Source organism: Bactrocera tryoni, chromosome 4, assembly GCF_016617805.1.
Source record: "Bactrocera tryoni isolate S06 chromosome 4, CSIRO_BtryS06_freeze2, whole genome shotgun sequence".
Taxonomy (NCBI): domain Eukaryota; kingdom Metazoa; phylum Arthropoda; class Insecta; order Diptera; family Tephritidae; genus Bactrocera; species Bactrocera tryoni.
In genome coordinates, this window is record NC_052502.1 from 18,596,174 (window position 1) to 18,609,782 (window position 13,609).

A 13,609-nucleotide genomic window follows, 5' to 3' on the forward strand; every position below is an offset into this window, starting at 1 on the left:
ACCTGTATCGAGAGCGCCTCCGAGGAGATGTTGCCCTCTTCAACGCCACCGAAATCATTGGGCGTCGTGGCTGCACTACGCGTCAGCAGACTTTTGCTGTCCGACGAGTAGTTGATGTAGCGATTGATGTGCTTGTACTCGGCTGAGAGTACTTTCGATTTGCGTGAACGATGTTCGTTTTCGGCACGTCGCAGTTCGTCCTCTTTATTGGCATTCTCCAACGTAAAGGGTATGCGTTGCTGTGTCGTTGCCGCCGCCGCCGCAGCATCGACTGTTGCAGACTCTGTTGGCACCGTGACGACTTCACGATCGATTTCGGTCGCCTGTGGCGCATTGGTCAGCAGTTTGGGCACTGGAAGCGCCGCCGCTACTGCCATAGCGTTCAGCCACTCCAGTGTGTCGGAGTGCATAGAGTCTATGCGCGAGTTCGCGTTGACTGCAGTCGTAGTCGAGTTGTTAGTCAAGGCTTTTGGCGCTTCGAGCGTGCGCGTGGCTTCCGCGGTACTGCTGGGCTCGTGCGCTGCCGCCTTACAATTAACACAGGTTGCATTGCCTCTGCAAATTTACACAAATATTTTATGTATTATAAAATGAAAAGCGATTTCTCAAAATACGCACCTGATCCCATCGCGTTTTCTACTGCTGTTAGTATAGTTGCTCAGCTCTTCATCAGCGCGGTTCAATTTCTGTCTGCTTTCCTCAATAGCGACAGATCGCTGCTCCGCTACGACCGCAGCGACTTGTGGTTCCTCCAAACTTTCTTCATCCGCAAGCCCCTTTGGCTCTTCTATGGTTTTATTGTAACTCTCTGCAGATCGTTTATACTCACCCTCTTCTGCTGTTGGCCGGTCATCGTTTTCTACAATGTTCTCTTTTTCGTGCTCGGAAGTGTCCTCTATCTCACTAAAGGCTGCCTCAACTTGCTTCGTGTCTACATCTTCAGAGACCAGCTCTTCATCTGTACTGCCGGCATTGTCGTTAAGTTGTTGCTGTATTATTGGTGCCACAACTGCGTCTGATTCTGTATTTTTATTGGACGTAGTCACTAGTACAGCTGGTGTTGTTGTGGACCACTCTAAACTCGTCGTCGTCTGGTGTAGTTTTGTCACCGCTTTCACGGATTTACTGTCTTGATTGTACTCTAAGGAAATCTCTTGGCTTGGATATGTATGTACGAGGGTTATGCTCAGAAGGATAGCTAGAGATTTTAGGGGAATATTTAATTTCGATGTTTTTTTTATATATTCAGAGATTACTCACTACTCAATGTTGTTATCCAGAACCAATGTGACCACCAGTAGAAGGTCATGATGCTACGCGTTGTCTGATTTTGACGTGGAATGCTAAAAATAAAGATAAATTAATTTAAATTTATATCTTAAGAACTTCAGGTGTCAATAACATTATTGTCTATGGGAAATATTTCTTTGGTTGAACATAAACCAATGAAAAACGTTTGCAAAGTCGTCCGAAGTTTTTTCATAAGAACTCATCTGCTTTCAAATCACCAAACATTGGATAGTGGTAAATCGAACAAACAACTGGTATAATTGAAATAATCCGGAAAGTTATACATATGACTTCTACTTCAGATTTGTATTCCCAAAATTTAGATTTCTATACCGAGAACGCATCATGATTTAATAGATCATATTTCATAAGAAAATAAAATAGTTGAGTCCTGTGGGTAAAATTAAGATAAAAACCAAATTAAAAGACGTTCGTAACAGCATTATGTAAACTTCAAAATCCGTCTTTCTCTTCTCTACCCGTCTACCACATTTAGACAGCATCTTCCAAGCGGATGTGCTAGGTAGACAGAAAGCCTGTGGGGATCTATCGAAAAAGTACGGGAGAAAAAAGGCGCCATATAAACAGAGGATTGGCCTTGTCGACGCTAGCATCTTCCAAGCGGATGTGTTAGGTATAGAGAAGGCTTTTAGAATTCTATCAAAAAACTACGAGAGGAAACAAAAAGACGTCATATACACAGAGAGCTGGTCCTGTCGACGCCACAGATTAATTCAAGCTTAGTCAACAACAGCTCACTGGTAGCTCAACTCCACCTGTTCATAATTTGGGTTCCAGGTCTCAGCTACATTTTAGGCAACGATATGACAAACGAATTGGTGAAGCGACGAACTTCTTTGGACGAATCAAAGATGAAGATAATACCTTGCCCGATGAGAACGGTCAAAATATAGCTCTGAACAGATGGAAATCAATAGCTAGCTGCAAGATAACAAGGCAGATATAGCCCAAGTATGACAAGACTAGAATCAAAGTCCTCTCTCGACGAACAAAAACAAAACTCTATAAGTCACTCGTTATTCCCGCCCTGTTATATGGTGCAGAGTCATGGGCGATGACATTATCTGATTAGTCGACGTTACGAGTTTTCGGGAGGAAAGTTTTTCGGAAGCTAAAATGGGGCTGACTTATACCAATATTTACCGCTACTGCAAGCTGGTAGGGAATGTGGAAATTGTTTTTCACTTTCTCTGTGAATGCCCAGCTCTATTACAAATCAGGCACAGAATACTTAGAACTCAGCAGGAAAAGAATCTTGAATCGCTGTTCACAAAAAGAAAAAAATAGTTTCATTGAGATCATGAAATGGCCTGAGGGTTGACAAGTGTATAAGGTCTTACGATAGTATAGAAAATTGGATCATCCAAAACTAATTGAGCCCATATAGGAGCGTTACTCCCTACCTCCCTTAACAAAATATGTAAATTTAATGTATTTGTATTCAAAGCTGGGGGCAGAGCTTGTGGCAGATGTAATAGAGCATTATACTCTAATTATATAACTCGTACCTAAACAAAGTGAATCATTGAACTCACAGCTTGATTCGCAACTCAAAAGGTACAACTATGCTATCAAGTACTTTTCAGCATATTAGTTGTCATGAATTTGTAATTTCTAATACTATATTGTTTTATTTTATGTCAATTGTTGTACTGAATATTAAATATTCCAAAAATACTATTTTTTATGTATTGTTAAAGGATCCGCTTTCCGCTTCGTGGGAGTTTTTTACGCATGCGTAGTTAGCAAAAGGTGACCTCCAAAGCAAGCTGCGGTTTTTTATAAAACGACATATAACGTAAGCTTTTACAGATTGTGTTGTATAATCTATTTTTTAAACCACCCTAACCTCAACTACACTGTACGCTATATCAGTGTACCGAATTTAATGCGCGTCACACTAGGTTAGTTGTAATATGAGTAAAAAAATTTCAAGTTCAATGTCGGTGAATGATTTGAGAAGTGAAATACCGAAAAGAAAATTTAAACACAATAACTATGAGGGTTAGGTTAGGTTAGGTTCGATGGCTTGCTTGCTGGAATATCTGAAAGTGAGAGCTGACAAGTGTTTAAGCTAAAGATGTATGTGTTGAGATACTGCAGCTGTTATCTGATAAGATTCTCAACGTTCCAGCATTTACGACGATAGGCAGTGGCTTGTTCGACCTGCCACAACTAGGTAGACGCTAGCCTTATTGAGGCCAAAGAGCTCACGAGATCTCTTACAATCGCTCTTGGGCCAAAAAACGAACAATCGATGATAGGCCAGCGTTGGCCAAGCTCCCGCGATGGGGATATCAGAGTACTTTCATTTAATTTTCATTCTCAAAACTCAATTTGTGACACTTTTAGTTGACGTATATCTTGAAAATGTCCCCTTTCTAATTTACTAATGATAATTAAGCTGGGAAGATATATATTATCGATTGAGTAATAATATACAATAATCCACGCTTAGAAACAATAAATTAAATACAAAAAAATCATTTTAATTGGTAGAACCCCCAGAGGTGATCTAGTGACTGATGCCCAGAGCATTAGAGGAACACTTCTGCAGCCTGCTGAATGGCAGAGAAAGCTTAAAACCAAGAGATGATGAATCCGATGACGAAGGAGCGGACATTCCATTGCCCGACCATGAAGAAGTTTAAATAACAAACAACAAAAAAAGCTGTTCAAATACGGCGACGAAGAACCGCCTTCTTTGCAGAATATGATCGTACGAAAGCATTTTTGACGATTGGAATCTAAGTGTGCTCTGACCAATCCACTAAAAGAAAGAACCCACAATCTGCGTCAACTACCGTGGGATAAGCCTCCTCAACATCGCGTATAAGGTTCTAACGAGCGTATTATGTCAAAGATTAAAGCCCACCGTCAACAAACTGATTGGACCTTATCAGTGTGGCGTTAGGTCTGGAAAATCAACAACCGACCAGATATTCTCCATTCGCCAAATCTTGGAAAAGACCCGTTTCAGACAAGGCGAGTCCCTATCGTGGGACTTCTTCAATCTACTGATGGAAAAAATGATTCGAGCTGCGGAGTTGAATATACAAGGTATAATCTTTTACAAGAATGTGCAACTGCTAGTTTAGCTTTCTTCAGGTTGGAAAAAGATGCGAAGCAAATTGGTCTAGTAGTAAACAAATAACCAACTCATCCGCGACTAGGCTCCCATGTCACAGTTGACAGTAACTTCGAAGTAGTGGATAATTTCGTTCATCTTGGAACCAGCATTAACACCAACAACAACATCAGCCTGGGAATCCAACGCAAAATCCTTTCTTGACCCTTATTAATTTCAATATTTAATTTGGCCCTATCAAAATCTAATAATACTATGAATACTGCCTCAATTTGGTATAACTTTATAATCAATATCTTGGCAAAAATATTTGCCTTAAGCTTGTTAAGGGTACCAGAATTGCTGGACTTACAATTAGCTTTCCAAATAACTACACAAACATAAGTGAGAGGGAGTTAAAACTAGGACCTGAGAGATAATTTATTCAATATACATATTTTTTTTTTTTTGACAATTGAGTAATGCTAGAGAATAGTTTGATTGGTTATGGGCTATGGTTTCTATGTTGAAAACGGTAACTGGCTCAATGATGATTTTGCCACAAGTGCCGGTTCAAACAGTCACCTTATAGTCATGCGATGGCTCTTCATGGATCTGAGATAGATCTTATTTTCCCCAAGGCTGACTAAAGTGTGCGTTTTTAGCTGCGCCAGTCAGTGTAAAATAGGCTTCATCGCTTACCAAATTATGTTTTTTTCCAGGTACTATTTTCAAGTTGAAAGGTAACTATTTCGTTTGGTTGTTGCAGTGTAAAGCGATTCATGTGAGAAATTGAATTGGATGGAAGTTTTTAAAAAATGTATAGCTATAACAATTGGTTAGAAAACGTTAAAATTATTAAATTTTTCACAACAAGGTAAAAGACGGCGCACCCTGTATATATTGTTTACCTATTTTTATCAACAATTAGATTGATATTAATATCTATTACTAGCGCAATATTTACAGGAAAAGTACAAATAGAATGCAATTGTGAAAGACATTCTAATCACCGCTTGCTCCAGTTATTTACTAATCCAGCTGATAGCGACAATCAAATGCAATTCATCAAGCTGTTGCGCTATCGAAGTGTGTCAAGAAGTTGGCTGCTTGTGAAAGCGTTCAGAGTGCACTTAACAATGCACTAGAATTGTGGCAATACAATTTTCTACCCGCTATCAGGCATGGAAGGAAGTAATTCTAGGTTGTAAATTTAAGTTTATTTCCTATTTGATTAATTACAAGAACTGCTATAAACAAGGTGTCGAAGAACATAGAATTACTATATATTACCTGTGAACTTATATCGTCATATATTTGTCTATATATATGTATGTATATCGTATAATTATTTACACCTTCATATCATAAAAACCATTTGACATACAAAGTATAGTATACTCGTAAATTTTTATTTGTTTGTAGAACGTTTGTTACTTCTTGCTTTCACTTAGCCACAATTCTTAACACTCTGTTAGTATGTACTGTGTACAGCTGTTAAGCTTATGCTAATGATTTTGCTGGCAGTGTCAATTGAATGCAATTAATGTTAATGGAATTAATGTTGTGGGAATTGACTACCGTTCTGCAGCATTAAGCCCGCATACTGCCTTGCTCAGAATGAATGAGGCCAAGAAAAGTGAAGTAATGACAATAAGCAGCAAAATCATTTAACACCGGAGAGAATGAAGAATGGCAGATGTAAAAAGCAGGAGGTATTAAATGTAATTAACACGGCGTGAAAAATCTCGTAGAGAAAGATTCTGGATTGAATCAACACTTAATGCTTAATGCTGCCTTCAAAAATAGTTTCTTAGAAGTAGTAAGATTCTGGAAAACTACTGTTAGAAATAAATAATAATGCTAGTTTACTTTTGGAACAGTTTCTTATAAGTGCTGAGATTCTAGAATATTATTGTTAGAAAGAAATGGATCTAAAACTGATGATATTGGAATAAAGTGGGGCTTAGAACTCTGCTGATTGCTTGGATGGTATATTGTTTCCATTTGTGTTATAACTTATTTTAAGCAAACGTATGAAGGAGATAGGTAGGTAGGTAAGAATGCAGCCTCCTCAGACTCAATTAGCGTCAGATGCGCACTTTTCATACACTATCGTGAGAACTTCACATCTTTTTTATCACGTTTTTTCGTTGTGTTCAAACCATGTGCTGACCACTAGGTATCGCCATTAGGCTTTTTGTAGATAGGCATTCAGAGGTTGATACCTTATGGATCCCAGGAGTTAGATGTCTGATTTGTGGTAGACAGGGCACTCATGAGAAAGTGTATAAGTATATTTTCAGGTTGTCAAGTATTGTTATAAGACATAACCATCACTTTTAGCGCATGTTTTCCAAAGGGTCAATAACCCGTTATGGTGCTATAAGTCTGTATATACTTTTCCTGGACCTACATAATAAGTCTTCAGTATTTATCTTCTGATATTGTGGCCATATCTGTTTCGGTTAAGAATTTCCATCTATTCTGAACTATTTGTGCAAGTTGTTTATAGAGCTTCCTTTTGAATATTCCTAGCAGGCATGGTATTATGTCATTCTTAATGGTTGGAACAGGACGAGTTCTGAAGATAGCGAAATTCTGAACTATCTCGATACAAATCTAAGCAAATCCGACTATGTTCTATGATGGATTTTAATAGCTACTTTCAGGTGAGAACGTGAATAGAGAAGAGGTTTAGTAGGGAGGGAAGATACTATCTCAATCTACACGGATGGTACCAAAATGAACTGCAGTGTAAGGATGGGAGTATACTCCGAGGATATTAATATTTCTCTATTCTCTTCTACCAAACATAGCTAGCATCTTCAAAACAGAAGCACTAGGCATGGGAAAGACCTGTGGAGTTCTACTAAATAACTGAGGAGTGATACAAAAAAGTATACAACAGCACTCTTGGGACCCGTGGCGAACTCAAGACAAGCATTTGAGCCTGAATAATCACTTTACCGCAGGAAAAATTATTAGAATACGCAGAAAACATCGTTAATTTTTTGTGATAAAATACAAAAGAAAACAGAGACGAAATAGCTTCACAGTACCATATAAAGAGCTAAATTGTATAAAAATATTTCGAAAATACAGCTCACTGCATTAAGACTTGACGCACCCTGTATTAAAACTTTGTGGCAAATTAGCACGCTATCGTGATTTCACTTAGTGAAACAAATTGACATTGTTAGCACAAATGAGGCAAAACAACAGTTACTTTTATGACCTTCCGTAGAAACAAGAACAAACCGGAAGTTTAGATATTCTTGTTCCGTTTCCGCAACTATAAAATCTGCACAAATATAAATGTTTTTTATTTTTTTACGTCTAAGTCATATAAAGATGCTTTTAATTTACATTGAGTGTTTAAAAATGCAAAAAAAAAGTGTTTATGTTTTTGTAATATAATACACATACATATGTATAGTATAGTTACAATATAATATAAGTAATTTCCATTTACAGAAGAAGGCATTATTATTGTCTGTTAAGTTTGGCTCATCAACTTTCGATTTGACTGCAAAAAACTTTATTTTTAAATACATATACGAAAGAATTAGGGTAGAAAGTAAAAAATAAAATAAAATATTAATAAATAAAATATACCTAAAAGGATAAATAAGTAAATTAGTTAGAGTTGCTGGTGAAAAGACTCTCTTTGAGTTTATTCCTGATGCCAAAAAACTCTCAACTCCTCAAATTATAAGTATCATGAAATTTTAAAAATTAAAAGTAAGCTGTCAAATACTTTGTTTACACTCCGCTTCAACATATACACATAAAATCCGTTATAGTTCGCTCTTATGTATGCAAGATCGCAAAAGGCAAGAGAAAATTGACATTTTATGAACTTTGTAACCAAATAAGAAAGCTTCAACTCCATGATGGTAGCTAAAGATGAGACTTTTGGCATATAAACACTTATCTGCAGGTGCAAATATAAATGTAAATATATATTTTGCGACAAATACCAACTAAGTCAAATATGAATAAATAAATAAAATTCGGAAAAAAACTAAGTAGTTCCGAGGTACATACAAAGATAAGGCACTGTTTTCTCAAAAAAAAAGAAGCCAAATAGAAAATTGTGTCATTTCTTTATGCCGTAAACAATTATAGACATCTTATTAGCACAGAGGCAAACAGCTGCATGCAAATTTCTTTTATACACAACATAGTTTAACCAAATTGGGTGAAGCCGAAATCATAGGTACAACTGACTTAAAGTTTAGGAGAAATGCCTTAAGATGTAATAGTCTAAGAGCCAGTGAATGGCAGAGTTCATGTAGTTTACGAAAGATGATATTTTGTTCGGTGACCCTTCTATACAGAACCTTACATGAAATGGGGAACAGCTAAGCCCAGCGACGGTAGCTTTGACGTCACCCAGGTAAGACAGGTACTCTGCCATTCACTGGCTCTTAGACTATAAATGTAACGGGTTTAGATATGAAGTTAGTCAATAAATTAATACAATTTTTGCAGTTAGGTGATTTATTTTAATTTTGGTCTCTTAAGTTGTTGCCTACATTTAGAAGTAATGTGATTTAGCAAAAACTTAGTGGTGACACATACCTATTTAAATTACTGTCTGTAAGCTTAACTGTTAAAATGATGTATATTATAGTTATATATATAAGAATTTCATTAAACAATTTCTTTTCTATTTTTTTGATAAAATAATGACAAATTCAAGGAAATATGATATTTACTTTCTTAATTTGTTGCCTACAATTGGGCGCAAAGTAAATTAGCAGTATCATAGTGGAGGCACACACCTAAATTAGATATGCAGTATACTGCTGTTACTATAATTACTATATAAGGCCAATGCTGAAGTCTTCGAAAAAGTTAAAAAGTGAAAAAATCAAAGGAGGATGAAACCCACTAGAAAAGGGGATACGAAGTCAGAGAGAGGAACGGGAAGTGTAGTTGAATTTTTAAAGATTAAAAATGATTTACGAAGATTTTCCACAAAACTTATAGTGTTATGAAAAATAATTTAAATAGATTATAATAGATAATGAAAAATCTACAACTTTGGTGTTAATGCCAATTTAACGTAACCTCAAAATTTATGGTAAAAATTTACATATATATCCAAGTTTTCAGTATATTTTTTTTTATTTTATATTTTGCCAATGAATTTTATCTTATTAGCCATTTTTTGGGTTTAAAAATTAACGACACTTGTGTACTTATAATAATTTAAAGCTATAAAAAATTCAATAAATTTAATTTTTTTTGTAATCAAATAAATTTTTTAATAATTTAAAACCAATAAAAATTTAATAATCTCTTAATTATTTTTCTAATAAAATACATTTTTTAATAATTGAAAAACATTAACAGTTTAATAATTTTTTATCAAACAAAATAAATTTTTTTAATAATTTAAAACCATTAAAAAATTATAATTTTTTTCTAATTAAATATACTTTTTTTAAAACTTAAGCTCATTAAAAATTTAATAATTTAAAACTATTAAAAATCAATTATTTTTATTTTTTTCTAATTAAATAAATCGTGTAATATTTAAGCCCATTAAAAATTTCATAATTTTTTTAATTTTTTCTAATAAAATAAATTTTTCAATCATTTAAAACCGTTAAAAATTTAATAATTTTTTAAATTTTTTTCATAATAAAATAATTTTTTTAATAATTTAAAGCCAATAAAATTTAATATTTTTTTTTTAATTTCTTTATAATAAAATAAATTTTTTAATAATTTAAAACCAATAAGAATTTAATAACTTTTAATAAAACATTTATTTTTAATTTGAAACCATTAAATATTTAATAATTTTTTTCTAATAAAATAATTTTTTTAATAATTTAAACTATTAATAATTTATTGAGTTTTTCTCTAATAAAATATAATATTTTTTAATATTTTTGTTAATAAAAACATTTTTAATATTGAATCGTTTAAATATTTAATAATTTTATAATTTTTTTTCAAATAAAATAATTTTTTTAATAATTTAAACCCATTACAAATTTCTTCCGATCTATTCTTTTCTAATAAAATATTAAAATATTACATAATTTATTAATAATTTAAACTTATTCCAAATTTAATAATTCTTTAAACATTTTTAATAAAATATTTTTTTTAGATTTTTTTACATTTTTGTTTTTTTTTTTTTTTAATTTTTTACCTTCCTCTGTTTAAACATTTTTATATACACTCATATAAATACAATACATGCTTCGAGGAGCTGTGTGATGACTTCATCATGGTATCATTACAAAAAATCGACAAAAAAGGCACGACCTACCTGTTTACAAATATGCCATACATAAATAGCTCCAATTAGGTATACCTTTATGCAAGTAACTCGCTTTGCCAAAAACAACAAACTTGTCCCTACGTGCATGATTCATACTTAGCAAGTTTTGACTGCTGTTATAATTAATACAGTTTGTGAAGTCGCTTCTTTTCGGTTGACCATTAAGTTGCCGGTTTGTTACCTGTTTCTCAGTTGAAAAACAACACAAAATGTAGACAATGAAATCATTTGTGTGGGAGGTGGCTAATTATTCTCCAAAAAAGCAAAAATTAAATAAAGAAATGCAAAATAGGTCGAGCTGTGAAAAGCGGAAACGGTATCTTAAATGTGCTTAAACTGAAACGGACTTTAGTTGTATGTTCTACATTGTATATTGTATATAGACATATAAACCATATAAACACAGTGCTTTATACTCACAACTTGCCAGCTGTTATATATTTATTATTGTGAAATATTTATGTCACAACTTTTTTGGCAACCTTTATACTACATTACACCCCTCCTGCATTAGTCTCCTTTTTCATTACTCTCCTCCACGATTACTCGCCTTCTCCAACTTCTACACTTTCTACTACTGTCCTTCTCATACAATGAGCTTGTTGTAGGAGTCTTCTAGGCATCTTTATTGTTATCACTCATGGTCCCATTGCCTTATTTGCTTGTCTTACTTATTAAGTAGCAATAAAAGGCAATTTTCATACACATTTACTTGTATACTTGTATATACATAAATGAATATCTTATATATACATACATACATACATTCATACCTATGTGATTCTTTATGTTCTACCAGCAATCCATTAACTTGATTACGTTCGAAATAAATGAATTTGCTCAGCAATTAAGTGTTCGCCAAGCCACTCTAAAATTAATGGAAATAAAAAGCAGAGCAAGTCGCAACAACAACTTGCGAAAATTAGATTTCTAGCGCAGTAAAGTGCGGGCGTGACTCGAGCGGAAGGTAATTAAAGTTGAAATAAAGCTTTTGGCAAAATAAAGCATTAAAATAATGTTTACTTCATGGGTTGATATGTATCTTGAATAGTTGAGTAAGCTATGGTGTGTAAGCTGCAGATCTTTGATGCTTCGTTAATTATAGTTTATTTTCATGTATTTGGAGGTCAAGGTTGTTATATGTAATTTAGTATTTTATAACTAAAATAAAACAGCTGAACATTTTGTGGAATAAAATCCTAGTCGCAATCAATCAAAGGAAATGCAGCCTCCCCTGAAACATTAGACATTAAAGCTTCAGACTCTTGTAATATTAAAGACATATTTGCTATTGGCAAAAAACAGAAAACTTTTTTTTATCACATCAAAATAATCATTAGAAGAAAAGTAAAAGCACGGTTGGCTCCAAAATCACTCATTTTTTTTGAAAAGCAGTGTCGCGGTAACATCTGCGGAACAATGCTTTCCGACTACCAAGATGTCATGAAACGTATTATTACTGGCGAGAAGTCTTAGACCTTTGCTTACGACCCCAAAACAGACGATCAATCGGCCGAATATCGTAGCAAAATCGAGCCGAAGTCGAAAAAACACGTCTAAGCAGATGAAAAATCAAGCTTATGTTGAAAGTTTTCTTCGATTATCGTGGTGTGATGCTATCCGAATTCCATCCGACGGCCAAACTGCTAACACGGTATACTAGTTGAGTGTAATTCGTCGTTTCCGCGAAACTTTCGTAAAAAGAGGCCGGTATTATAAGCCGAAAACTCTTGGTTTTTGCATCACGATAGCTTAGCTTCGTGTGCCTTCAGCCTCTTCAGCAAACACAAACGACCGCTCCGGGGAGATTGTTTTAAAAAATTTAAGACATTAGACGTGAATTTCTTTCTTAAAGACTATTTCTTGCTTAAAGAAATTTTATAAAATGAAAAGACTACATTTTTGGTTTAACATTTAAAAGTAGTAAGAAAAATTACTTTTGTCAGAAGCCTCAGAAGAAGTAATATAAAGTCTCTTACCACTTAAAGAAAATTTGCGATTCTGATAAAACAGTAAGAGCTTAAGTCAATAGAAGATGGTAGTCACATGTCATAGATTTATGCCTTTATGAATCAAATTATTAAAAAGAAAAAAATCACCAATTTATTCTTCTACCCTCAAATAGTTGAAGGGCTGTCTACTAACAAAAAAGCCACAAAAATGAATACACTTAAAAAAGCATAAATCTTGAGCGACCTTTTCACTTAACATACAGATTATTGCACTTGGAACAAGCACAAACACTAACATATAATAATACTTGTGTGTGACAAATAGTTGTAAGCTCATTAAAATTACGTTCAAGGTTGTTGCAACCAAACGACAAATGAGCGGACTCATGCAAATGTAACTCTGAATGTGTGTGTGTTGCTCCAAATATTAGGAGACATGCGGTCGTGACTTGTTCAGTTGCATGGAATCACAACAAAAGGTGCGGCATTGAAACGTAGCAAACACTTAAAATTATTATTATTTTTCTATGTTTATGCAGAATATAGTTTTCAGCGCTTCAGAACGGTGTTAGTGTGTTACATTTCACATAGACACTATTAGTTAATGAAGGGAAAAATACCTGGTTGAAAAGAACATATTCAAAGGTTGTGAAGTGGTATAATTATTTAAACCAGGAGATTTTTGAGAATTTTTTAAACTAAAAAATATGAAAGGACCTGTTATGAAGTCATCTGATTTTTTGTATTTTCGAGAGATTAATTTATTATTATAATACCTCGATATCATGACCATGACGCCCAACACGTTAGAGTACCAAGCAAGCAGATCATAAAACCAATGATAACAACGTCAACAGCTTATTTATTTACCATTTACCAATGATGGTATTTTTCCAAATTTTTAGAACTTTCTTAGTGCTGAGGTGTTGGTCGAAGAGACCGAAACCCATATTGTCATGTTGTTCGGACTCC

General features: G+C 34.1%; 1 protein-coding gene across 7 annotated transcripts in view; it reads right to left on the bottom strand.

Annotated features, from left to right (window-relative positions):
* LOC120775009 overlaps positions 1 to 13,609 on the bottom strand; it is a 71,662-nt gene that overhangs the window by 509 nt on the left and 57,544 nt on the right. For all 7 annotated transcript variants that reach the window (XM_040104944.1, XM_040104946.1, XM_040104950.1 and 4 more), the window contains exons 4-6: positions 1,261 to 1,343; positions 619 to 1,198; positions 3 to 555 (exon numbers count right to left, since the gene is read on the bottom strand). In XM_040104944.1, the coding sequence (XP_039960878.1) occupies positions 3 to 555; positions 619 to 1,198; positions 1,261 to 1,309 (1,182 nt within the window). In that variant the 5' untranslated portion in view covers positions 1,310 to 1,343. The remainder of the gene's footprint in view (positions 1 to 2; positions 556 to 618; positions 1,199 to 1,260; positions 1,344 to 13,609) is intronic.